This window comes from Colius striatus, chromosome 4 (assembly GCF_028858725.1).
Source record: "Colius striatus isolate bColStr4 chromosome 4, bColStr4.1.hap1, whole genome shotgun sequence".
Taxonomy (NCBI): domain Eukaryota; kingdom Metazoa; phylum Chordata; class Aves; order Coliiformes; family Coliidae; genus Colius; species Colius striatus.
In genome coordinates this window covers 48,797,685-48,821,736 of record NC_084762.1, presented here as the reverse complement: position 1 = coordinate 48,821,736, position 24,052 = coordinate 48,797,685, and the positions used below count along the sequence as shown (strand labels likewise).

Here is a 24,052-nt window from a genome sequence, read left to right as displayed (position 1 = left end):
AGAGAACAACATACTTCACAAACAGGCATTTCAGGACATCCAAATTTCATCAGCAATATCAGTCTATCCAAGGCTAGACTACATGATCTTGTGCCTTCCACAAAGGTTGAGTAATGGCTCGTATCCTCAGAACACAAGTGACTCACAAAGTAAGCCAGTTGCTTTTAAGAGTAGGGTGACTTGTTTTCTTTCTCAGATTCTGGGACACCACTGTTCTCCAAGAGAAACAAAATGTTTCATAGCCAAAGTTCTAAAGAATTTAGGTTCTAGGTCTCTTTGTTAACAAGTGAAATGCATAGGCAATGATCAAAACGCAAGGAACAAAATATACTCCAGGTCTCTGCTGCTGCTCAGCTCTACAAGTGGAACGGGTTATTTACATCCCTTGGTTATCAATCCCAGTGTGAAAACACCCTTGACATCCCAAGGACTTCAACTGCTGCCTCAGTGCTAAATTTTTGACCTTGACATATAATGACCACTGCTGCTCTAACACCTTCCGAACTACGAAGTAGAAACAATTGTATTCAAATAAGTGAAGGGATACAGCCTTCTTGAAGCATAGCTAATAATCAAAGTGTAAGAATCACAGCTGCTTTAGGCCATGAGGTATGCTGAGGCATTACTTTTGAAAGGACAAAATCCTGAGTTACAAAACTCTTCTGATGAAAACTTAATTCTTAGACGAGAGGAAGTTTAAACTTATGAAATGCTTACATACAAAAATAGGAAGAGCACACAACTTCTCTACCTAAGTGTCTATCTGACAGCTAACCATCGTCTTTGAAAGAGTGAGCATGAAAATACACATTTCCACTTTGATGCCCCATTTCGAGATATTTTAAGGGTAGGGGATTCACTTTGCTCACTGACTGGATGACATACATGGTCTATTTCATTTATGCAGCAAGTGGTTATCAAAAACTTGTTTCTTCAATTTGGGGGTTTTAGTTTTCACTAACACATAGCACTGGAATATGAGATTCCCAAGGACAAGGATTGGTGTCTTCTGGGAAAACAAACAAACCTCACAAAAAAATCCCACCAGAAATTTTAAAAAAACCCCAAAAACAACAAAACCCCAACAAAAACCTTTCATACACCTCATACTAAACACTCAAAAGTTCAAATCTTTAGAATCACTTGTTGATTCGAGTGTTCAGGCATAAAGGATGCTCTTCTGAGAAAGAACATGCATTACCATGAGTGGAATCAAATCTTGGACAGCTCTAGCAGAACATCTGTCAACTCACCTATTTCCCTTTTAAGTAATCGCTATAATTTCAAACTTTCATGAAAGCAAAAGAAACTTTGGAATACTTAAGTTATAAGGTACTGAAAGTGAATGGCAAAATGAAAGAGTCTGTCAGTAAGACAGACAAAACTATGAACAAGAAATACTTGTATGACCCAAAAAAGGAAGGACTAGTACTTACATACATACACACATATGGATCTCCTTCCCTAGGACAAATGCCATTTTGTTATTGCAAGCACAGACGGTAAGGATGAGCCCAAAAGTGCTTTAGAGTGCAGACAAGGTAACATAAATGCATTAAATTGTTTCAATAAATCCATGCAGAATCTATGTCAGAGAATCTTTTTTTTTTTTTTTTCCATCATGTATTTTAGTGGTACTTTTTAAGTTACTGAAAGTCTTAAGGAACATCCCTGTTTGCCTTGGGAAAGGTTTTCCGGGGTACTTCTGCTGGAGAACTATAATGAACAGGCCTGCGTAAGAACATACTGGCAAAAAGACGGATTCCAAATTGGTGGTCAAATAAGCTGATTTAAAGGTGCTATTTGTAAGGGTATGTAAGTGCCACTAGAGAAATGTAATGTTAGGACTATGACTACTTTTAGTGACTAAGCAAATCATACAAGGTGTACCCGACGTAAGAAAGCACCTGTGACTCAGCTAGTAATTAACAGATCACAAAAGTTTAGAATTAACTTGATAAAAAATAAAAAAAGCCCAACAGGCCATCATCCTCCCCAAGTGGAAGACATCAAGGGAATGTTTAAAAATATGATTTAAATCTTTTCAAAATAGAAAAAAATGACATTTAACCAATGGAAGACTTCATTTTTTTTTTTTGCAACGTATTAAATCTGAAAGCTGTTAACAAAAGAGTAGAAAATTCCAGTGTTTGTGACTGTACCATTAACATTTGTCTTTCCCCCCTCACCACCAATGAAAGCCAATTCAGAATATTTACTATCATTTACTACTAGCCATAATGGTCCGATTTCAAGATTCCCATATTCTTTGTTGAAATCATTAATTCCCTTAATTATACAACACTTAATGCTCAGGTTGTCAAGAGGCTTCTAGAATCCCAACACTCACATCACGATCCCCAAGAAACTGCACAGCAGTTTCTTCACGTTTCTGGGTTCATCACCCACATTCACCTTTTCTTACGTCACTAAGCAGGCCCTATCTAGTATGACTGAGAACTGCACAGGCTGGCCCAGGCACTCCAAGGCCACACAGAACTGGGCCACACACTTTCATCTTAGGTATAGAAAATCTAAAACTCCATAAGCAGCCTGGTCTATGAATGACTCCAGCCTCACTCACAATACAACAAACTACAGAATTCAGTTACTAATACAAGACAGGTGTTTGAGTTCAAATGGAGAAGATAAAGTAATCCACATCTTAAATTAGGCAACCATCAATCAGTGTGAAAGGGTGGGATGGGGAAACGGTTCCAGATGTTGCAATACCGTCACAACACGCGGCTGATATGTATAAGAATACAGAAAACTTGTATCCAAGCTCCACTTCAGAACAGTAGAAGAAATCACAGAACAAGATGAAACTATCTCTATAGCTTTACTGAATTCTCTTAAATACAAAATGTCTGTTGTATTGGATAAGGCAATAATGTCCATGTTTTCTTTGTATAAATATATGCAAAATAATCCTTTATAGCTTTTTAAAAAATAAATTAGTGTTCTGCTCTCTTCTTGTTGTCCTTTTTCATCTTTTTGCTTTTTCCTGCTTGTTTAGATGATTCCTCCTGAAACAAAACACAAGCATTACAAAATTTAAACAACTTTCTTGTATGAGTATTCCCTCAAGGTGACCCACGAGAATTATTTTCAATATTAACAGTGTTCACAGTTCACAGAGACTTACGAAACTTTTGAGTTGTATAATATTTAGCCACTCAGTTTCATTAATCTCTCTGCTTATCATACTACTTAGAAACTTCTGCCTTCAGCAATGATGAAATTATAGACATAGTTTTACCAATAGAAGCACATAAGGTAATGTAAGCCATTTCCACTCAAGGAAGATGTTACCAGTATAGAAATACTTCTACACTGTACTGCAGAACTTCTAGGGTGGATATAGGTTTATCAAGAGAAGTACTGTACAGCAGTACATTTCAATCACTTCCTCAAGCGAAACAAACCTACGCCAGGAAAAATAAAATGTTGCCAGTCTTGCTGGATCAAAACTGTAACAGTTTACTCTGACTGCAAGTGCTGAAAAAACAAAGCTTTTCTTCAGTAGGCATTAATTGCAAGCACTCTCCAAAACGGTAAAGGAATATGCCACTACATCTGACAGAACCCAGACGTTTTAATCTACTCCTTTCTACCTCTTCCACATGGAGGGAAAGACACTCTAATAAGATCTTGAAATCCTGCTATTCTGAAGACAGCTAAAAGAATAGTTTCTCCATAAGCCACATGTTTGGTACTAGAATAACAACTACTGTAAGTTCTATCTGTAATTTTTTCTGATGGACACTGGTAACAAAATACGTTTGTTAACACAATAAAGAAATACAGTCTGATTTTAGTTGTTAAAAACGGGGAAAAAAGGTAGTAATTTTTGGTACTAAATCTTTTTGTGACAGTGACTGCTTAAATATCTTATTAGTGTCCTTTCATTTTATGAGCAACACTTAGGAGAACACTGATAAACTGCCAAGGAGATAAATCAGTAAGTACATACAAGCATCTCTAAAATGCAAAAACTAAATAACTGAAAAATGCAAGGAGAGGAATGGGGAAGAATGCTCAGCTTTTAGCCACAGCAATCTCGGATACTTTCAACATAAAAAGGAAAACTGACAACTGCACACTTTTCAAGTATCCATTAGTAATTATGTCCTACTGTCTTAAACTTTCTATTGTTAGCAACTACATGCTATAAAGTACACAGACATAGAGTACTTTGTAGTACACTACAACATAGTGCTGTTGTGAGAATGAGAAAAAGATGTACTGAAAACCAAGAATATTAGATGATTAAATGACCAAAATCCCTTAAGAAGCAAAAGGGCATTTAAAGACACTTGGGACTTTGTCTCCTGAGGTATTTAAGCTCCCTTGAAACATTTTCCCAAAATCTTTTCTGTAGCAGTTAATATTACCTTGTTTGAATTCTTCTAGTCTAGATATTTTTTAAATGGTGCCATCTGTAACTCTGAATACTTCTTAGGGTCTAATAAAGCTTTCCATTTTTAAAATGCTTAGTAGTTAACAGTGATTCCCAAGCGCATTCTGCCTACACACTAGAACTGGTGGCACAGGCAAGCATGAGAAGTAGCAGCTTCCAGTTTCTCAAACACACAGAAAGAGGCATTTCCCCTTCCCATCCTCCCCTAGCCCTCAAACTTGTGTTCTGCCACCCTTCTTTTTGCACACGTCACACTTGCAAACCAGGTCACTAGTTCTTCAGTAGTCTTTGCACTGATCCTATGCTTATCAGTGCATAAAAACCACCAGAGGATCACACAGGTGGTATTACTTTTCTTCTAGCTTCACCTAACAGCAACAATTTACACATCTTCACATACAAATACCTTCATTCTAAGTGGCAGAACTTACCACTGAAGGTACATAGTTGTATTCCACAAGTACACTTCTTGCACAATTGTTTATATGTTTAAAACGATCTGGTCCTAAGAGAATACCTCCATACCAACGGGATACCACAACTAACACATTGTGGACATTCAAAATCTGTTTAAAAAAGAAAGAGAAGTTATTTTTTAATTGAACTTGTTTTACTGTTGATACCAATATTAAACATAGCAGGTCTACTATCTTGCATTTTTAACCAGAACTTAGTCATATCTATGTCACACGTTACCAGAGGTAACAAATAACGACAAGTTGGCAGTTGTGGCAAGTTTCCCTCACCGAGATCCCACCCAAAGGTAAATTCAAAGTAAAATGAGTCAACTACAGTTGGTCATCCACGTGTCTAAAGCTTTAGGCTTACTTAAAGGGAAAATTACAGCCTTGCATTTCTTTATTCTGTGACACGATGAATTATTATTTCCAGAGAATCTCCGTCACTAAGAAGATTATCTATCCACATTCATGGAAGTGTTGGTGGATGAGCTAGTAACAGCCAGGGGACAGGCATTCTCCACACAGACACATGAAATGCCATAAGCTAGTACTGTTGCCATGTGCAGTACTAAACAACAGCACCTGAATAATACATAAAAATCTCTGCATCTTCCATGTTTAAGCCTTGGTCCCTTACAACCAAGCAGTCGCTTTCTGAACTCAAAAAGGCACGTATACATTTCACACAACATGAAACAATTGTATTTGCAATTAGGATTGAAAGAAACTACATTAATTTATACAGCATTTTTATGACTGTAAGTAACAAAATCAAGTAGAGTGAAACAGAAGTGGTGATGTCTTTTACTGCATTTAAAGACAAGAAACATGGAAGGCCTTCAACAGCTTTACTTTTCACGCAATCTAAATGCAATTTGACTACACTTTGAAAACTAGCATTTATCCTTTCCTCAAGATGTCCCCATCAAACACTAGTAACACACGGAATGTTATCTGACAAAGTATCAGAATAAAACACATATCTTGTCAAAATATAAGGTTTACTTTATTGCATGGAAACATGTAGAGATAATCACCAGTTAGTATTTTTGCTCAAATTAGTCTTGCATGATTAGTGACCACGATCCTGAATTTGTCTCTCAAATTATGGCATTTGAAACCTCTGTGGAAGGTCTGCACTTATAAATGGCCGTTGCTCAGTTCTGTGCAATACAAACTAATGCACACAGATGGTTTGGAGCCAGACAGAGCAAACACAGCTTTATTTGCACAAGGCTGAGCGAAAACTCTGTGGTCTACAAGATATCAGGGTGGTTTGATGGAAGTGAGAAAAATCCCTTATGACCCAGCTACCAACAAAGCACATTAACAACCACTCATTGTCTCCATTAAGGAGAAAAATCTGTACATTTGACTAATTTGAACAAAACTATGAGAAGATTCTATCATTGTCTGTGAAATATTTTTGGAATTTTTAAATTAAAAGCATAACTTAAAGAAAAGAAAAAAGGACTGGGGCAGGTGTTGTGACAGTCATTTTCCACTCAACATTTACAGATCTATGTATAGCAACTGTTCACAGCAAACAGGATGCCAAATATAGTATGGTAATGTATAGTATGGTATGGTTTGAAGTGAAATAACCTAAAATACAGTTTATTGTAACTGGAAAGTACTATCTTGACTGAAGTGCTAGGTTTATCTGAAACAAGATAACATTTCTATTGCAAAAGAAGAACTGTAACTACAGCAACAACAGGCATACTATATTAAACCACCTGATTTTCATGCCCACACCATATGTCAATGACCTATGAACATCTAAATTAGCCCATAATTATTTTAATCTTTTCCTACAGGTGAAAATTGAACTTTTCTGATCCCTACAGCAGTACTCTTCCAAAACTAAAATATTCCCAGTGACTAAGACTACAGACGGAGAGAGATGATCCCTATCATTTAGATACATTCAAAATGCAAAACTTCATGTCACTTTCCAAACTGGATTTTAATGGAATGTAGCCTAGACACTGTAAGTCTGACAGCTTTCAAAAGTAGACATTAACGTGCTGAGAAAAAGCTGACATGCTCAGAACCAACTGAGGTACAGCAACGGAAAAGCTGTTTGCTTTTACTACGACATTTTCACACCTATCACATATACTTGCATATATATCTGCAACTTACGTAAGTTTTCTTTCCCAAATCAGGTTTGAGTTACTTAATAAGTTTCAAAATGTTCTAAATGAGAAATGTCAAAAATATTTTCTCTAATTATTTTTCTTCAGAAAAAAAAGCTTTGAAACTAAAAAAAAAAAACCCCAAACACAATCAGAACCCAAGCTTTCAAATAGTTTCCAAGAATATAAAGCACAACACATTAAGCAACAGAATAGGCAAGCAAGCAAAGGACAGGAAAAGAAAACTCCTGTTGTGAAGGGGACATCAATCTAACAATAATTAGTGTGCTGATATAGCTAAGTGACTTGAGGCACTGTATAAGATGTACCCAGCTCTTCTCTGTAGTTATATTTTATTTATGATTTTACTAGGGCCTGCATCATGCTAGTGAATCAAAATTTATCCATCTCAATTCATATTTAGAAGCAACTTTGCCACGGGATTATTACTTCAACACTTGAAATACGAGGGCCAAGGAACCAGAACTGAGACGAAATCATCAAAACAATCTAACTCTCTCACACCCACTACCTTTCCACATTTGAAGCCTTACATTGCAAGTTCTAATATTAAGTGTCTTTTTGTTATGAATATTCGAGGAAACTGAATGAAAGTCTGTGCATGGGTCAACTGTTACATTCTGTCAATCAGCTTCTTCCAAACTTCATTTCTATATACCTTACACCACATAGATAAATTTTTATTCCTATGCTTACTATCTTTTAAACTGCTAAAACTATTACTATCACCTATGAAAAATTATTTGTTTCTATGATCCAAGACTTTGAAATTCCAATTTACTACATGCATGCAACAGGCTGTGTTCTTCCTTTCACCTTTGAGAAAGTAATAATCTATTTGGCTACATGTAAAGCAAGAATTTAAATAGTCTTCTACAAATTTATTTACATTGCAGTGATTTTTAAAATTTGTTCAAGACTTCCAGGAGTCAAAGATTAATTTCTATAACCTGCATGAGGTGAAGAAGACGTCCACCTGCTGCTGTCTCCCCATCATCTTCACAATCCTGTAAGAAGGTCTGCTTATCTTCACAATATATTCTTAAAAACAAAAAGACAAAAATGAACATAAAATAGATTGAAAAAATGTCAATGGACTAACATTTTGACACACCTAATGAAGTTTCAGAGATCTTTCATAAGCACGTGTATCAATTCTACTTCCTCGCTAAGGACATTAACAAGAAAACAGGATGAGGATTAGGGTAAACCACAAGTATTATCTGTACAGTAGAATAAGTTTTGTGCAGCTGTTACAGAGACTTTAACTACTTCAGGTTAACAACAGAGTCACTACCAGGGTGAAGTCTCTAATCTGAAAAATCCTTACGTTTTTAGCCTAATTATTATGTCCAGTTGAAATCAACTTTTATCAGATACTGGTTCAGATCATGGTACACACTCACAAGCTGGAAGAATTCAAACAAAAATATCATCAGTTAGATCTATATTTCAGTAACAGGGTGAAACAGTTACAGAAATTTACCTTGTCTACACCATCTCCTTCTTTAGAGGGCAGTCCAGAGTGTATTGTCTCATATAAAGGACAGTTGCCCAGGTCTAATTTTCCAAAAGTAACATTCAGAGGTCTACTGTTTGTTACCAACTGATTTCAAAACTTCTGAACTTACTTAATACACACATTACACACTGACAAAGAGGCGTCTGGTGCTAGATGTCATATGAAGCTATAAAAATATTTGTCACTTTTTTGAAGTGTATTTAGCTAGTAGGAGTGAAAGAAGCCAGATGATATTAGTAACAAATAAAAATCCTTTCTTTACAGACATTTTTCACTTAGGTAGACTTCTTGGTAAAGTAAGCTTTCACATGCTTTGTTAGGATCACACTGGGACGTGCATGAATGGATCAGTGTCTGTACATTCTTTTTCAGACTACTGGTTCCTCCAGCAATAAAAGGGGTTCCTTTACTGTCACTTACATTTCTCAGAAAACCTACATCATTATCTGGGACTGAGACCAACTCATTTCACATAACGTTCACGAAAGTTACCAGAGGCGTACCACTGCTAAATTAATTTCTACCTGTTTCTCATTTTTTCTTGAAGTTTCTTATACTTCTGATGAAGCTTCATATGTCAGATGCATGCATCTGGCTTTCTGTTTCAATTCTTATTTCAACTAAAAATTTTCAGTTGTATCTAAATATAAGATTGGGGGGAAAAAAAGTTACTTTGCCCAAGTTCAAGATGATGTAGCATTTCCATGCTCACACATACTATGGTATAACATTACATGTTTGAATCCACTTTCAGTCTATTCCTAATGTTGCTTTACTATCTTATTTTCTAAAATATGTTCTACTTTCTTGACCTCAGATTCAAAATCAAGCCTGAAACCTTTACCATAGGAAATTGGATTTCATGAAGATTTAATAGTAATGAACTTCTTTGATGGATTTTTTTCGTGTCATGTCCTGTGCTCGTTTGTCAAAGACAACTAAAAAAACCCAAAACCAAAACCACTGCTCATCTCTCACCTGTATGCATAGATGTTGTGGGTAGCACTTGCAATTTTCTTATTTTCATACAATTTTTCAAGAACTCTCTTTACCTTTAAAAAAACAAAACAACACAGAAATAATCTTCCTTTTATAATGCCAATTTCATACACACCATTTCGGTTATCACTGCTAAACAAATATTTCCTTCTTAATGCTATTATCAAACAATTTTACACTTTAACATAAAATGAATTAAATATTCAGTGCAATAACTCAAGAAGCAGCTTCTCTGTACTCTCATGCTAGCTTCAAATCATTTTTCTGGGATCCTGAAAACAGTTGTTCCTTAAATTTGTACTTTGTGTACATTCATGTTATCGCTGAGGATGTAGAAATGCCAAATTGCTTTGCTAAACAAGAGAGACAGTAAAATCCAGAAAACACTCTTAACTGGTACTGAGTGGCAATTACAACAGCTTACTTTTTTCAATTATAACATTAAGCTGGAACAACTTGACATGCATTTTCCCATTACATACTGCTTTTAACAATTTTCCAAGAACATGTGATGCTTAGAAAGCTCTACTATATTTTATGTTTTTCTCTTTTCCTCAAAAATAGTAATAATAATAATTTAAAAGTTCTATTGTGGATCTGAAAGACCTGGTATTTTCCACAAAACAGATACTCCCACCATGACCACCTCACTGCTCTTGGGAGTTATCAAACTCAAAACATTTATCAGTATCCGTTCACCTTTGGTTTCTAATTAAACAAGCTACCAATTGTTTAACCCTTTCCAATTTGGTCCAGTAAAAAGAAGAGCTTTGATCAAGACTTTGTATGAGTATGTAATACAAGATTAACGTTACTTTGAGTAAAACATTACTGAAGTTGGGAGAAACGTGCTTGGCAAGTAAATTGCCTTCTACTCCAAAGAAAACTGTCCTGAGGAGTAATCAATATACGTAGTTAATATCTGAGTTAGCTATATTGTGCTATTTCCAACTCTTCTGGAAGAAATTCAACTTAGAAAAAAAACATCTCAAATATAAGATACCTCAATAAAAAAAATCTCCCAGTATTAACAAACAACATTGCTTCAAACATCTGTTTTTTTCCCCTTTTCTTTCCCTAAAGTGGAATACTAAGAAAGACAACTTACATTACTGAATACACTTTCAAAACCATACTTCAGTACATGGATTTAGGCTATACACCATGTGAAATTATCATCACCTTTGACAATAAATATTTGTCAGCTACCAGGCTTTTAAAAACCTACCTTAAAGATTCATTATGTGCTGTATTAGGAACGAACCTCCAGGACAGGCATCTTACAGCTAAGCAACACTTTATCCTTTTTCCTGTTGCAGCTCCTGAGTTTTTTTTTCCTCCTGTTCCCCTCTCTATTTTTATTGCTTTAGGGAATTAAAGGATGTAATTCTTTACATGTCACTGTAGAAACGCACATGCACATACATTTTATGTCGGACTAAGCCAATCTGAGACAAGTAAAAGCAATGGTACCAAATCTAGCCTGCTAACTGAAATATGCCTATCATTTTGTTTGCCCCAGAAGGTTTACAGTAACGTATTCTCTTATCTAAGTAACTACAGTATCACTCTGGCTATCACTATTGGAAACTACATTGGAAGTTAAGTTCCACTATTAAAAAAATTTGATAAAAGAATTTACACAGCATCTGTGTACTGTCTTAAAATATAAATTAATATATTGTAAGTATAGATCATACAGAGAAAAAAGTTATCATGGGCACATACTAATCCTTCAGCTGATCAAGAAGCTGGCTTTCACTACGGATTCAGTGTTTACCTCATTCCTTACCTCTCCTGTCTCTGAAAAAAAATAGTCCATATCATATTAAAACTTCCCTGTAGTCCAACGATGAACCACCTCACACAGTACAGTAAGACTGTGGAATGAGATGGATTTGACACTTGGGGAATTATTCTATCTTTGTATTAACCCCATTACAAGAAGTCTTGACTAGTAAATCCCAGGTTTATTAAGTATATGCTGTCATTAGGAAAAAAAAAAGTCATAAAAGGAGAAATTAAGAATGCCACTGCGTTCAAAAGGAAAACTGATTTAAAATGAATATCATTTCTCGACACAGACTTGCCTTTTTGGAAATCTATGTCTGTGAGTACAAACTTCCTTATAAGTAGAAACACTCTTACTCATAAATCATGACCAAAGAGTGAGAGTTCTTTAAAATGAAAAAATGACATTAAGCCAATCCTTCCAACTTCTTCCCTTTCTAAAAGCAACACAGTTCACAGGGACTCACAATTCAAAATGACTGAGCACAGCTAAGAAAGCCCCTGAAATACAGCATTACTTTAATGAAAATGGTAAAATAGTATTTTACACCACTGAGTTATTCCACATTAACCTAATGAATAAAATTACTTCCACTTTGCAAGCAGTAATAGAACAACTCAAAAAAGTTGTGTCATGGGTTTGTGTAGAACCGTTTCTGGTAATGGGGAAGGGGCTGTAAAGATGGATCTTTTAAGAAGTTGCTTGAAACTTTCCCCAGTTCTTAGTAAGACCCACTTCTGAGGCTGAGCCAATTGAGTGTCTCCACAATCACTTTGTAAGAAGCAGCTGGAAGAGGAGGGTTCTTCCTGTTCTTTTCTTGCTGTTACTTTCTTCTTTTCTGGCTGGTGGTGGTGGAAGGAGTTGGAGAAGAGAGAAGTGACCATACAGACCCCAAGATCAGCAAGGGAAGAGAGGAGGTGGTGTGCTGGAGCAGAGATTCCCCTGCATCGTGCAGAGAGGTGAAGCAGAGATTTGTTGGCAATTCACAGAAGACCCCATGGCAGGGGCAGTGACTATGCCCAGAGGAGGCTGTGAATTCATGGGAGGGAGGCGTGGCAGCAGAAGTTACCCAGAATGCTGCTGGCCACAGAGGAGTCCCATGCGGGAGGACTGTAGCAGAAGCTGTAGCTGCTGGGAAGAACCCACATCAGAGAAGTTCGTTAAAGACTGTGACCTGCGTGAGGGACTCCATATTAAAGCAGAGGAAGAATGCCAGGAATCATCCTCCGAGAAGAGAGAAGCTGCAGAGACCATTTGTGAGAGACTGACCACATCCCCCATTCCCTGTCCCCCCAAGCCGCTGAGAGGGGAGGAGGTAGAGAGATCAGGAGCAGTGAGCTGAGCCCAGGAAGAAAGGAGGGATGAGGGAGGGAGATCTCAAAGTGCTAGCTGTACTTTTTTTCCTCTCTTATTCTCCTGCTCTCTATCTGTTCTGTTTCTAGTAGGCAGAAAAATAAATTTTCCTTACTTTCATCTCTAAGTCAAGTACTGGAGTCTGTTTTGCCTGGAAGCCTAACTGGCAGTGAGCCCCCCTGCCCTTGTCTCAATCCACAACCTTGGCTATCTTTTTTCCTCCCATTTTGCTGGAGCCTCCACCATCCTAAGGAGGGTGGGGGTGGATGGGAGCAGTGAGTAAGAGACTGCCGTGGTGCTTCATTGCCAGCTGAGAATGTGTTAAAAAAAGCTCAAGTTGTATCCAGATAGAGAAAAACATGAGAGATGACAAGATAGATGTGAAAAGCACAGTACATTTCTGAAGGTGTAAAAATAAAATAACTTTTTTCCTCAAATATGTAAGAAGATGAAGCTTACCAGAGAACTGTACTGCCAGCAGATAATTATACATAAAAGAAACACTTGAAGATACAGCTGTAGCACAAAACCCTAAATGAATGTACAGTTTATATGAACTTAAAATGTCAGGCAAGGATGATACAGTAGAACCTTACTGCAGAATAAAGTTGAGCAAGCTGGTAAAATGAATAAAAGAAAACAGCAAAACGAAACCTAACTATGCAAAAGTTCAAAAGTAATTGAAGTATGAAGCTCATGCAATCCCAATATTTCAAAAGTACTCCAGGAAAGATGTAGGGAACTTGGGGCTGTAACAGATATTTCTACAAAAACACCAGCTTGGTGCTCAGTAGAGGCCAAAAAAGTAAACTGAAAGGTGTTACTAAGATAAGAACACGAACACAAAAAACTCCAAACAAACAAAACAAAAAATCTTCACAACACTAGAAATCCTTGGAGTGATTGCATCTTCAGTGCTGTGTATCCTGCTAGTCTCCAACTCATAAAGGTAACATTACGTATACCAAGATAGACTGGGGGTCTTCAGCCCAGAAAACTAAGGTCTATAAAACATGATAGATGTCCACAAAACCCAACTGCACAAAGGAAGAGGAGAGTGCAACAAACAAAGTTATGAGTGACTGGTCCATAGCAAACACAAGAAGGCATTTTTTCATACAATGCCAGAGATTCTGAAAGTTAATTCTGGTGCAAGAAGCACGAGGACAAATTCTACACAGGATTTAAAAAAAATAAATCAGTAACATCAAAACCAAAACCAAGGATATCTTCTTTATCAGTTTATCAGTTAAACTGCTGAAAGAGGTGAAGCAAAATGGGAAACAAAATGTAGCACCCTTTTCTAACACTCTGTCTAGGGCTACATTCACTTGTGATTCCAATAAGAGATAGGAATTAGTGAAGACTTTTTTTTCTAGTTCTAGGCACATATACCTCTAGAAACATGCTTATGACTCTCACTTAGGTCTCAATTAAGATTTACTTATGCGTTATCCAAGTGTATTTTTCAATACACTTCCTTTCTGAAGGAGGGAAAACATTTCTAGACTCATTTTGATTTTGCAAGTAATGCCTGACAGACTCAGTAGCTTCTAAACACATTACAATAAACTTGCAACATCCAAAAGTCAAACGTCAACATTCCTACTCTCTTATAGCTAACGTATATAATGGTAAAGAGCAGCAGGAAGCACTGCAGAGCTGATACTTAAGAGTTATTCAGCTGACAGTGAAAGAGAGAAACTGATGACTGCTTGGATAACATTAACACCCAAAGACGCAAAGACAGACAGACAGACATATTTGACTACTCTCAAGTATTTCAGTAATACTTTGTCAGCCTCAAAGTACAGATAAAACAAATAAAGTTGGTCTCTACATACTTGTCTAGGTGTCACCACAGGAGCCAGATGTGCCTGAAAAGTACTCCTTCGATCTGTGATTGGGTTTCCATGATGTATTGATGGCAGTTCTTCATCTATCAACCACAAACAAGAAAGTGTTTTCTTTTAAGAGTACTGAAACAATGCATATGGCTACATAAGTAAAGAATGTATCAACCTTGAAAAACATTTGTTAAAGGAAAGTACACAAGGTGGTATAAAAAAAAACATCAGTTTTTTTTCCCCACAATTGTTATTCATCTTTATTATCATTTTAATTTTATTATTTTTACTCAAAAGATGAGTAAGAAAACCAAAATCTTAAGGTCTCTCTCTTCTAAATTATTTCATCGGAATGAAAAAGAGCATACTTTTTACCTTCTTGACTTTCAGATGTAATGTAATTTAACATTTGAATTGGATCTTCCTGAATGGGCTGATAGTCTAGAAGAAAATCATCTCCATCACCTTCATCAACCTCTTCACTGATTTTCTTAACATCTGGTTCTATTAAGATACAAAGAGTAGAACTTATTACACGCTTCTTTTTGAAAGAAGTAGGACAAAATGTCAAACTCTTTTTCTCAAAAATCTCTGGCTTCTCAGTTCAAATCATTTTGCCATCAAAAATTATGAAACACAAAACAGTAACATTAATTACAACAAAACTCCGAAATTTGTAGTCCAATACTAACTAGTGTCTTCCTTAGGATTAGTAATACAATACACGTTATGTGATTCTTGCATAGTATCTTCTAAACAATATTAAATAACAGTATTTATAAGAAAAGTTATGCTTATAATTTCCATTAAACATTTACGATGCTATGATTAATTTAAACTCAATTTAGAGACCAAACTCGTCCAATTTTTCACAAGAAATACAGTCATTTGTTGGTCATTTGGGGAAAAATACAGAGCTGTTGTTCAATGCTATTTCTTGAGGTTATAAAATCGTTATATTTTAAATACCTCTCTGGATTTTTTTCAAGAACTCTAGAAGTCCATGCATGGGAACACACAAAAAAATAACAGCCAATAGCAAGAGTAAATATTACGCAGAGTTAGTGTTCTGGCAACTGTATTTATAAGGAATCTATCATACAGACAAGTTAATATATAGAAAAATACTTCTATTTCCTTTTGTCAAAAGTGCACACATGCATCTCAATCATGCATTTTATAGCACTTTAATGCACAAACACAAACCTACAAAAAAAAAATCCACCCCTTATTGAAAGAGAAACTGTGAATTTACTCATAGTGAGCAAATGTGATAGTTTGTCTAACAGTAGAAAAGTCACTGCAGCTCTAGTGATGTTGTATTTCTCATGTCAATATAGTAAAATACAATTTTTACCAACTCCCCTGCAAAAGTGTATTCAGCACTAGAAATTAGTTGCAAGTATGAATCATTCCTTTGCAGAACAGAGGACAGTGAATAATGTACCTGCACAGAGCACTCTGCTTTCACGCAGGTAATTTATATCCCATGAGAGCTGAGAACCTTGTTCTAGTTCACTGAAGCCACCTCTCTCCTTTTTTTTCCCTACTGCTCTTCAAAAAGGGGAAGCTATCACTGTAAAACTGTAAGCCATGGCATTGGAGACTGTTGTTTTCCGTTATTTAGATCCAATTCAAAACTGGGCATAAAATGTCAACTTGTAACAACATCTTACTCTGCAGGTGACCAAAAAGTAAAATGAAAAACACATGTATTTTCCCAAGTACCTGGATCAGACGACTGTGCCTTTTCTATCAGAACTTCTCGTATCTTCTCCACCCATAAATAAAGTATACTTTCACCAAGGTTCTGTCTGGAAGTTAAAATTCACAATGAAGAATCATTTTTGCAGATTTCACTTGGAAAGTAAACCAAATAAATACAGATTTCACACATGCAGAAAGAGAACATTATAATCTAGTGAGATAAAGAGCTTAGGCAGGCTTATGGAAAGTTCTGTCTCAGTAGTTCACTTGGTGATACACATATCTGCATAATTATATACTTGCTTTGTGGCTTGCTTTATCTGTTTTGAACCACCAATGCTGAAGAAAAACAGGCAACTGACAGAAACCGCCTGGCCACTAAGGAAAGCCAAATGTGAAGAGTAAATCGGACTATCCTCAGTATTTTCAAAGTACTCAGCTAAGATGTCTAGCCTTAGAGCTTGCCCTGGATCATTTTTCTCTACAAAAAGTACTCTACTGCCAGTGGTGATCTCCTTCAGTTGTTCTGTGGCCCTAGGGGTCTCTTTCCCTTCATATTTGGGAGGAGAGGCTCTTCTTTGGAACAGCCCCACGTCTCTTTTCCCTCAAGCAACCAGTGCACACACAGCAGAAGTTGAAATGAGTGGACTGTGATAGTAGGACAGTAGCAACAGACACAGTGAAACATTGGACTGATATGTTAGAGTGTAACAAGCCCTTCTATAGGACAGGGAGGTAAAGATTTAGGTCTACGGGTCCTTAGTCAGGGGGCACAGGTGGGTATCAAGGTACTGGGGGAGGATGGGATGAATATGTTCTTTATGAGTATATTCAGAGTTAAGAAAAATTGTCTTTATGTGCAGCAGAACCCTAACAACTCAAAAATATATTTAAAATGATGTCCCAAAAAGTTGTCTTGGCAATCGTATTTTAATATGTTCACAAACTGTGCATGTTTGTCTCAAAAACAAAACTAAAGATTTAGGGCTGTAGGTAACTCACAGTTTCTCATTAATTTTATCCTTACTGCCACCGTCTGGGGCACCACGTTAAGTACCTAGCAGTGGCAACATTACATTTTTAAACTCTGCTTAATGTACACAGCACTACTGTGTTCTGATACTACAATCAGAAATTCAAATAAATATTCATATTTTAAGAAAGATATTTGAGCAAAAGTAATCAATTTAATAAACTTGTAGCTCTGGACAGACTCCGGAACAATTCAACGCCCCGATTTCATGCTGATTCTCATCATAAAGAAGCATTACTTTAATAAATAATTCATTATTAAATTATAATAATTTGTTTTAATGATGGAATGAGAGATTAGACAATGTATACAACTTCTCCCTTTTGAGCAAGGAAACAGCAATTTCTTCAGCTATAAACCAATTTCAGCTTCTGTCTATTGGCAAACTACACTTAGCCTGAAAGGTTATCTTTGTATCAAACAAAGCTTTCTATTGACTAAAAGTCTTACCAGAAGAACATCTGGGAAGAAAAAAAGAACAACAAAAACCAAATCCAAACATTTGCTACATTTTTTACAATGTTGAGTGTCCAAAATAGACTTGTGAACTGTAATTAATCAGGTTTTCCATCTATAGTTCATATTGGTTTAGACTGCAGAACTATACAATGTAGATCACTAGGGACTAGAATCCTGGTAAAACAGACAATGTAAAGGATGTTGAGTACCTCTGTTTATCTGACAACTATGTAGACATTGGATAGACAAAAAGCTTACCAAACACTGTGTACCTCAGTGACTACTCAAGGTTTTTGAACAGTCTAAAACAACATACATGGCCTAAAGTACAATTGTGTTCAGTTCTTGGTGAACAATCAAAAATGAGGTGAGACCAGTGAGGGCTCTGAACAGCAACTGATGCAGACAGAATTGAGCTGCAAGGCACTGACCTAACTAGCATAATTTAACAGTCTCGAAGACTGCAGGCACATAAAGCAGAGCAAAGCAAAAAAAAAGGGAAAAAAAGAAAGAAGGAAAAAAGAAAGTGGCTCCCAACCATACTATTTCTTCTCACACTCCTCACATGACAACTTGTGTCAGATGCTCAGGACATTTGAAAAACCACCTACAGCAGCTCTGCCTCTGGCAGAAACTTCAGCAAACCCCATGAATCTGGACAGAGATAAGGACAATCTCTGTCCTTTCTGCTCTGCTGAACAACTGTGTTAATATGATGCCATAAGACTTTTCACTTTAAATCCTTGTACATTTTTCACTTTTTACATTTTTAACAACTTTACTTTCTTAAATTATCTGATGCTTAATTAGGTAAGAAACCCAGTTAATCAAAGAAACTGAGTAATTAGATAAAAATCCCAAGCTAAGTGCTCTATTCCTTATTTTTCTAAGCAAGACGTTCAGATTTCAGTATTCTGGGCATGATCGTGCATCCTTATGACATATTCTCATTTCCATTTAGTTTATATTATCTTTGGGATCTGAAAGAATTAAATAAACCATATAAAATTACTATATTTACTTCCTCATTTTCACAGCAATTCAAAAACATATAATTTGAGTATTTCTAAATGTTCCTTATATCTTCATGCATTCATTATGTGATGTTGTTAGCTGCACACTGTGATAATAAACAGTCTGCTATGTTACAGATTCTAGTGAATAGATCCTACATGTGTTTAATTTGTTTTAAAACCTACTTATCCCTTGGCTATCTTTTAAGAAAAAATGATTGGCAATTTAGGCTCTAAGATGGGAATGACTGTTTTCACATACTGTGGTTTAACATTCAAATGCAAAACAGATACAGAAATCTCATACTTCATAGCACCAATTCATACATTCCAAAGCAGGTGTATTCTATTAGGAGTCAAAATGAAGGCTTCTATCCTCTTTTAGAATGCCAGGTCTAAACAACATAACAGAAACTTCTGAGTTTAACACAATTTGTTCCTGCAAAATGCTGAGTAAATACACGGCATCTTTAACTGACAGATTTATAAGAGAAACTTGCTGGTTTATGGCCATTGTGAAGTATTTATGGCCATTGCAGCAAACACTAGTTCATGCAGGTACTTCAAAAGCATACACTGAGCAAGGGATGAAACTCAAAATCCATTGTCTCCTTTCACTATATTCCAGTTTCTAACTTACACATATATTTCTTCCAAGCTATTTGCTAGTTCCGTATAGTCTTGTCCTCGAAGCCAAGGGGCACTAAAATGAAAAGAAATACAGTGAAAATTGTGCCCACACACCAATTCCAACATCTCAACAAAAATTCCTTTTAAAACACATGTGATAAACACCTTGAAAAATAAAACATTCCCACTTAAGATTCCAGCTGTAAACATTTCAGTAAAAGAAAGATCACTCAGTTCTCCTTCAAGACTCCTAACTTGAGCTGCCTTCTCTTACCTGAGATAAGAAAGCTGGACTTGTTTTTCATAGTAGGCCATTGTCACTCCAGAGCCACCTCACATATATTAGTTTACGTTTCCAACTCCTTCAGTTGGAAGTACCTAATATAAATACAATATAGTACCTATTATATTTAGAATGACTCTTCAGTTCTATACTCAGATGCTCCAGGTCTTACGTTAAACTACATATTTGCCTCAAGTTTACCTGCACTATTTTGTATTGCTTTGCCAATATTGCTGACCAAAACCTACATGCTGTATGTCATGCCCTGCAGGTCCCTCTGTCATCCACATCAGGGACTTGGCTTACACATCTCCATTCCCATCTCATTTACATGTCCGGAGACAACAGGAGAGCAGGGAAGGATGTCTCCCCAACAAGAATCAGTGCTCAGATGAAAAGTATGCCTTACAATCTGAAACAAGGACACGGGTAAGAGGGGTACACCCAAGGAAGCAGTGGGACATCACACAAGTGGCATAAGCCTCCATACCTGCACAGTCTATTTGCTGCCTTGTCACAAAATAATACTACAAGAATTAGAGTTGAGGGAAGACAGCAAACTGTCACAGGGAACTCCATGAGGCTCACCCGGGAGAAAGAATGGAATATTCTTGTTGGAAACATCCCCCAGTATACTTTAATTCAAGGATTAATCTTAACTAAACTTCTATTTACACTCCAAACAATTAACAGTGGTAATTCAGAAAAGAAATAAAAATGTTTTAAAGAAAACTTCACTTACTTTAGTTGATAAAGAGGTGGCTCTGAAGTTGGATATCCTGGTGGCAAAATCACCTGAAAGAAATTCAGGACAAGTATTCCCTGGACTAGTCTTCTCATCTAAGCTCTACTGACATCAAGCGTTAAGACTACAATTAAATGTTACAAATGAAGAAAATACTTGGCTACGTTGTTACATGATATGACAAGAAAATCTGAATATCTGTATTTAGGATTCCAGTAATAGTAATGCATACAAATATTGTATTTCATGGTACAATTTTTATGGATGACATGTCATGAAAATAAAGCATAGAAGAAATCTGAAAGGAGCTTGACATATGGTTACTGAACTTATTTATGTGGCATTGCACTTACATAGGAGGATATTTCAGTGTTTCTTCTGCTAAGTAAACTTAATTGTTTTCAGTTCTGTAACTATAAAGTTGCATATTACTCAGTTAAGTTGATCCAAATTTCATTTTGTCTCTATGATTTTGAGAAAGTAAATCTAGAAGCAACTGCAACAGATTCTCTGAGGTGTCTTACAAAGTCAACGTAAAAAATATTCTTTTAAACTAATCTTTGAAGAAAAGCATTGAAATTGCTTCTGTTGGGTGTAGAATTAAGATAAGTAACTACTGAAAGTATCGCAAGTCTGATGTGTTACAGGAACAGTCACTGAGAAGTCGACCACAGATTCTAACTGAAAAGCTCCGAGGAGATAATAAATCCTATTTAGAAGGACTTTGAGCAAGCACAATATTTTGCCTGCATCAGTCCAACTGCAAATTCTATTCCAAACTTCTTCACATCATTATACCTGCAGACAGAGAGTCCATTTTGGTCGATCCAGACAATCACTGATCTTAATGCAATAGATTTTTTCATCTTCATCAACAACACACCAATCTTCGCCATATATGGATGAAAGGGCTTCAATTTCATCTGTCTAAGAAAAAGAATTATGTGAAAATGTTAAAAAAAAAAAACCCAAAGCCCACAACCTTGCATGCCAATCACAGTTTTAAGTCTTGTCATTCTATAGGTGATTTATAGATGTGACAAGATTCCTTATGCTGGAAGGCCAGTCCCAATATACAGCAAAAGTAATCTCTGCTCACTTCTTCCGTACACATAGCAGCTTTTGCATTTCTACGGATAATCCCGTAATTCTCTGCAGTGACAAGTAGAACAAAGTCGCAGCTCCCAATCAGCGGTGCTCCTGGCTGGGTCATTCCCCTGCAGGGGAGTGGCCCCAAGGCCTTGGTAGTCACTGTTACTGACAGTGAATAAAGTTATGCAGCGAATTCCCATAAAAGCCAGGGAGACACCTTCCACTTAGAAACTAAACGACTGAAATGGGACTTCGGTGCAAACATGCAGTCACCCGCCGTTGCTGGAACAAAGGCAACCGCGCTGCCACCGGGACAGCACCGCGGGCCACCGGCACGGAGCTCCTTCACGAGGCCGGGGCTCACCAGAGGCCACCTCGAGTCACTGCCTATGGACGCGGTGCCCATACTGCCTACGCGAGAACGCGTCCCCGAGCGCAGCCCTCCTCACCCCACCACCGCTCACCTGTTGCTGAGACGCTTCCGTGTCACTCGCCGCCATCGGCACCCGAGGGGAGGAAGTAGCCGCCCAGCGTCGGGCCGCGCACGCGTGCGCCGCGCAGCCGTGGCGGTGAAGCCACCTCCCCCTCCCCCGGCGGAGTGGCGTAGCGCACGCGCGGCCCTCCTCAGGGAAGGCTGGGATACTGCTGGCGGTGGGTTCGCTGTGGATGCGGGAGTTGATGTTCGTGTGCTCAGTAAGATTCACAGACCCTTAACGAGAGATCCGGGCTCTACTTGCCTGCAAGGCCGGGACTTTTTGCCGGGTGAGCTTGGCCCGTCTCGGTCCAAGTACAGACGACGAAGCCTCCATGTATCAGTTTCAGTGTGAGATGGTTCCATTGGGTCCCCTGCCCCTTGGCTCCCACCCATTTGTCTCCGCACTCACAGCCTTCCCATCGTGCGGCCCGTGCTCCTTAGTACTAGCCGTGTCTCTCAGAGCAGGACTCTTCAGTGGCCTAAACGGACCAACAGACACCAAAGTATTGCTACATCTGAGCCTGACTCCCAAATAACTATTGCAATAGTTGCTCCATCTATGTTTTTGTCACCAGTTCACAGCCTGATCACCAGTTCACCAGTTCACAGCCACACACTTCTGAACCATTCCTGAGTGTTTCTGAAGGAATGAGTGATCTTGAATATCTGTTTGTTTCCAGGTCAGGTTTAATTGCTACCCCAAGTGAAGGAAACTTAACATATTCCTACAGTAAATAAATAGCCTAAATAACTAGGTTAAGGTGAGTATTAGTAAATTGTTAAAACATTCTGTCAGGCATTGCCACAAAATCAAGATTATATTTGTCAGGTGGTATTTTTACCTTATTCATTACATAATTTTTTTTAAGCATATAATCAGTTATATTTCACTGCCAGTTCTACAGATCAAGTAATTTTTACCTTGCAGGTATGTCACTCAAAATGAGCAACTGAAATTCTTGTAACTATATCATTTCTTCCAAAAAAGGATTAAAAAAACCATAGGCATTCCAAGCAGTTTCATTACAGTTGTGGAAACATAGTTCATCCATTTAACACTGTTAAGTTTTATGTATCTCTTTTTAGAGATAGCACTGATCAATAAAGATCTCTTTTTACTTGAGTGCAAAATATAGGTGTCATCTTTTACACAGTTTGTACTTCATGTGTTTTCTTCCAATTTGATTTTAGAACGACACTGTAGGGACCACCTCACAGGATGGGATTCATGGGCTACACATCAGACTAATACGATCAATGCAGAAGCCGTTTATTTTAGCATTCAATCACATTATATATGCTATTCTTTTCTAAATAAATGATGTGATCTATTATGATTGGATAGCTCAGTCTATCATACTCTGTTCATGCACCTAATAGCAAAATGTGATTTGTTAAGCTTAACTATGACCATATCTTGATAGTAGCAATTTCTACATTCTTTTACTTAATTTCTTCTTTATCTAATTTCTATTCTAAGCTTACAGCTTCTTTCCCACACACAGCTGCCTTCATATCTACATTCTAATAAGCAACTCGTCCTTGACTATTCTTTAGGCTTTGTTCACTGTCTGATATAACCAAAGTCTGAGGCCTTCATCTGAGGCCTGTGCCTGAGCCTAATACAGCTTACGGTCTCATATAACCGAAGTCTGAGTGGGCCACATGTCCATTTTACTTCAGGTACATTGCTACAATTCTCCCTTTTTTTTCTTGGACCAACCAGACCCTTTTTACAGCCTTTTCAATCATAGCAGTCACACATTTCAGAATCAAAGGTACAATCATTAATAGAACTACGATGATCAGCAAAATAAACATAGAATCATAGAATGGTAGGGGTTGGAAAGGACCTTTAGAGATCATCTAGTCCAACCCCCCTGCAGAAGCAGGTTCACCTAGATCAGGTCACATAGGAACATGTCCAGGTGGGTCTTGAAGACCTCCAAGGAAGGAGACTCCACAACCCCTCTGGGCAGCCTGTTCCACTGCTGTCACCCTCACGGTGAAATGTTTTTTTCTTATATTTAAGTGGAACTTTTTGTGTTCCAGCTTC

The 24,052-nt window shown here is 37.3% G+C and overlaps 1 protein-coding gene across 4 annotated transcripts; it reads right to left on the bottom strand.

Annotated features, from left to right (window-relative positions):
• Positions 1-284: 284 nt before the first annotated feature.
• Positions 285-22,053, bottom strand: IMPACT (impact RWD domain protein). 4 transcript variants are annotated; one of them, XM_061995740.1, is made up of 11 exons: positions 21,986-22,053; positions 21,228-21,356; positions 20,427-20,479; positions 19,412-19,474; positions 16,288-16,373; positions 14,935-15,063; positions 14,557-14,651; positions 9,547-9,620; positions 7,997-8,087; positions 4,855-4,989; positions 285-3,029 (listed from the first exon to the last, which is right to left on the bottom strand). In XM_061995740.1, the coding sequence occupies exons 1-11, from the start codon at positions 22,019-22,021 to the stop codon at positions 2,958-2,960; spliced, it is 963 nt and encodes a 320-aa protein (XP_061851724.1). In that variant the 5' UTR covers positions 22,022-22,053; the 3' UTR covers positions 285-2,957. The 4 variants fall into 4 exon arrangements, with proteins under 4 accessions (XP_061851724.1, XP_061851725.1, XP_061851726.1 ...); XM_061995741.1 differs by lacking the exon at positions 20,427-20,479 and having other exon boundaries at positions 21,228-21,352; positions 21,986-22,052; XM_061995742.1 differs by lacking the exons at positions 21,228-21,356; positions 21,986-22,053 and adding an exon at positions 19,676-19,779 and having other exon boundaries at positions 20,427-20,492.
• Between the last annotated feature and the right edge of the window lie 1,999 nt (positions 22,054-24,052).

Bases quoted from the DNA above. Each gene is read 5' to 3' on its own strand.
- IMPACT (XM_061995740.1), bottom strand. From the start codon at position 22,021: ATGGCGGCGAGTGACACGGAAGCGTCTCAGCAACAG. The intron at 19,475-20,426 runs GTAAGTGAAGTT...TTTTCATTTTAG, and splicing joins CCACCTCTTTATCAACTAAA to TGCCCCTTGGCTTCGAGGAC. The intron at 4,990-7,996 runs GTTATAGAAATT...TTTTTTAAACAG, and splicing joins GTCTTCTTCACCTCATGCAG to ATTTTGAATGTCCACAATGT.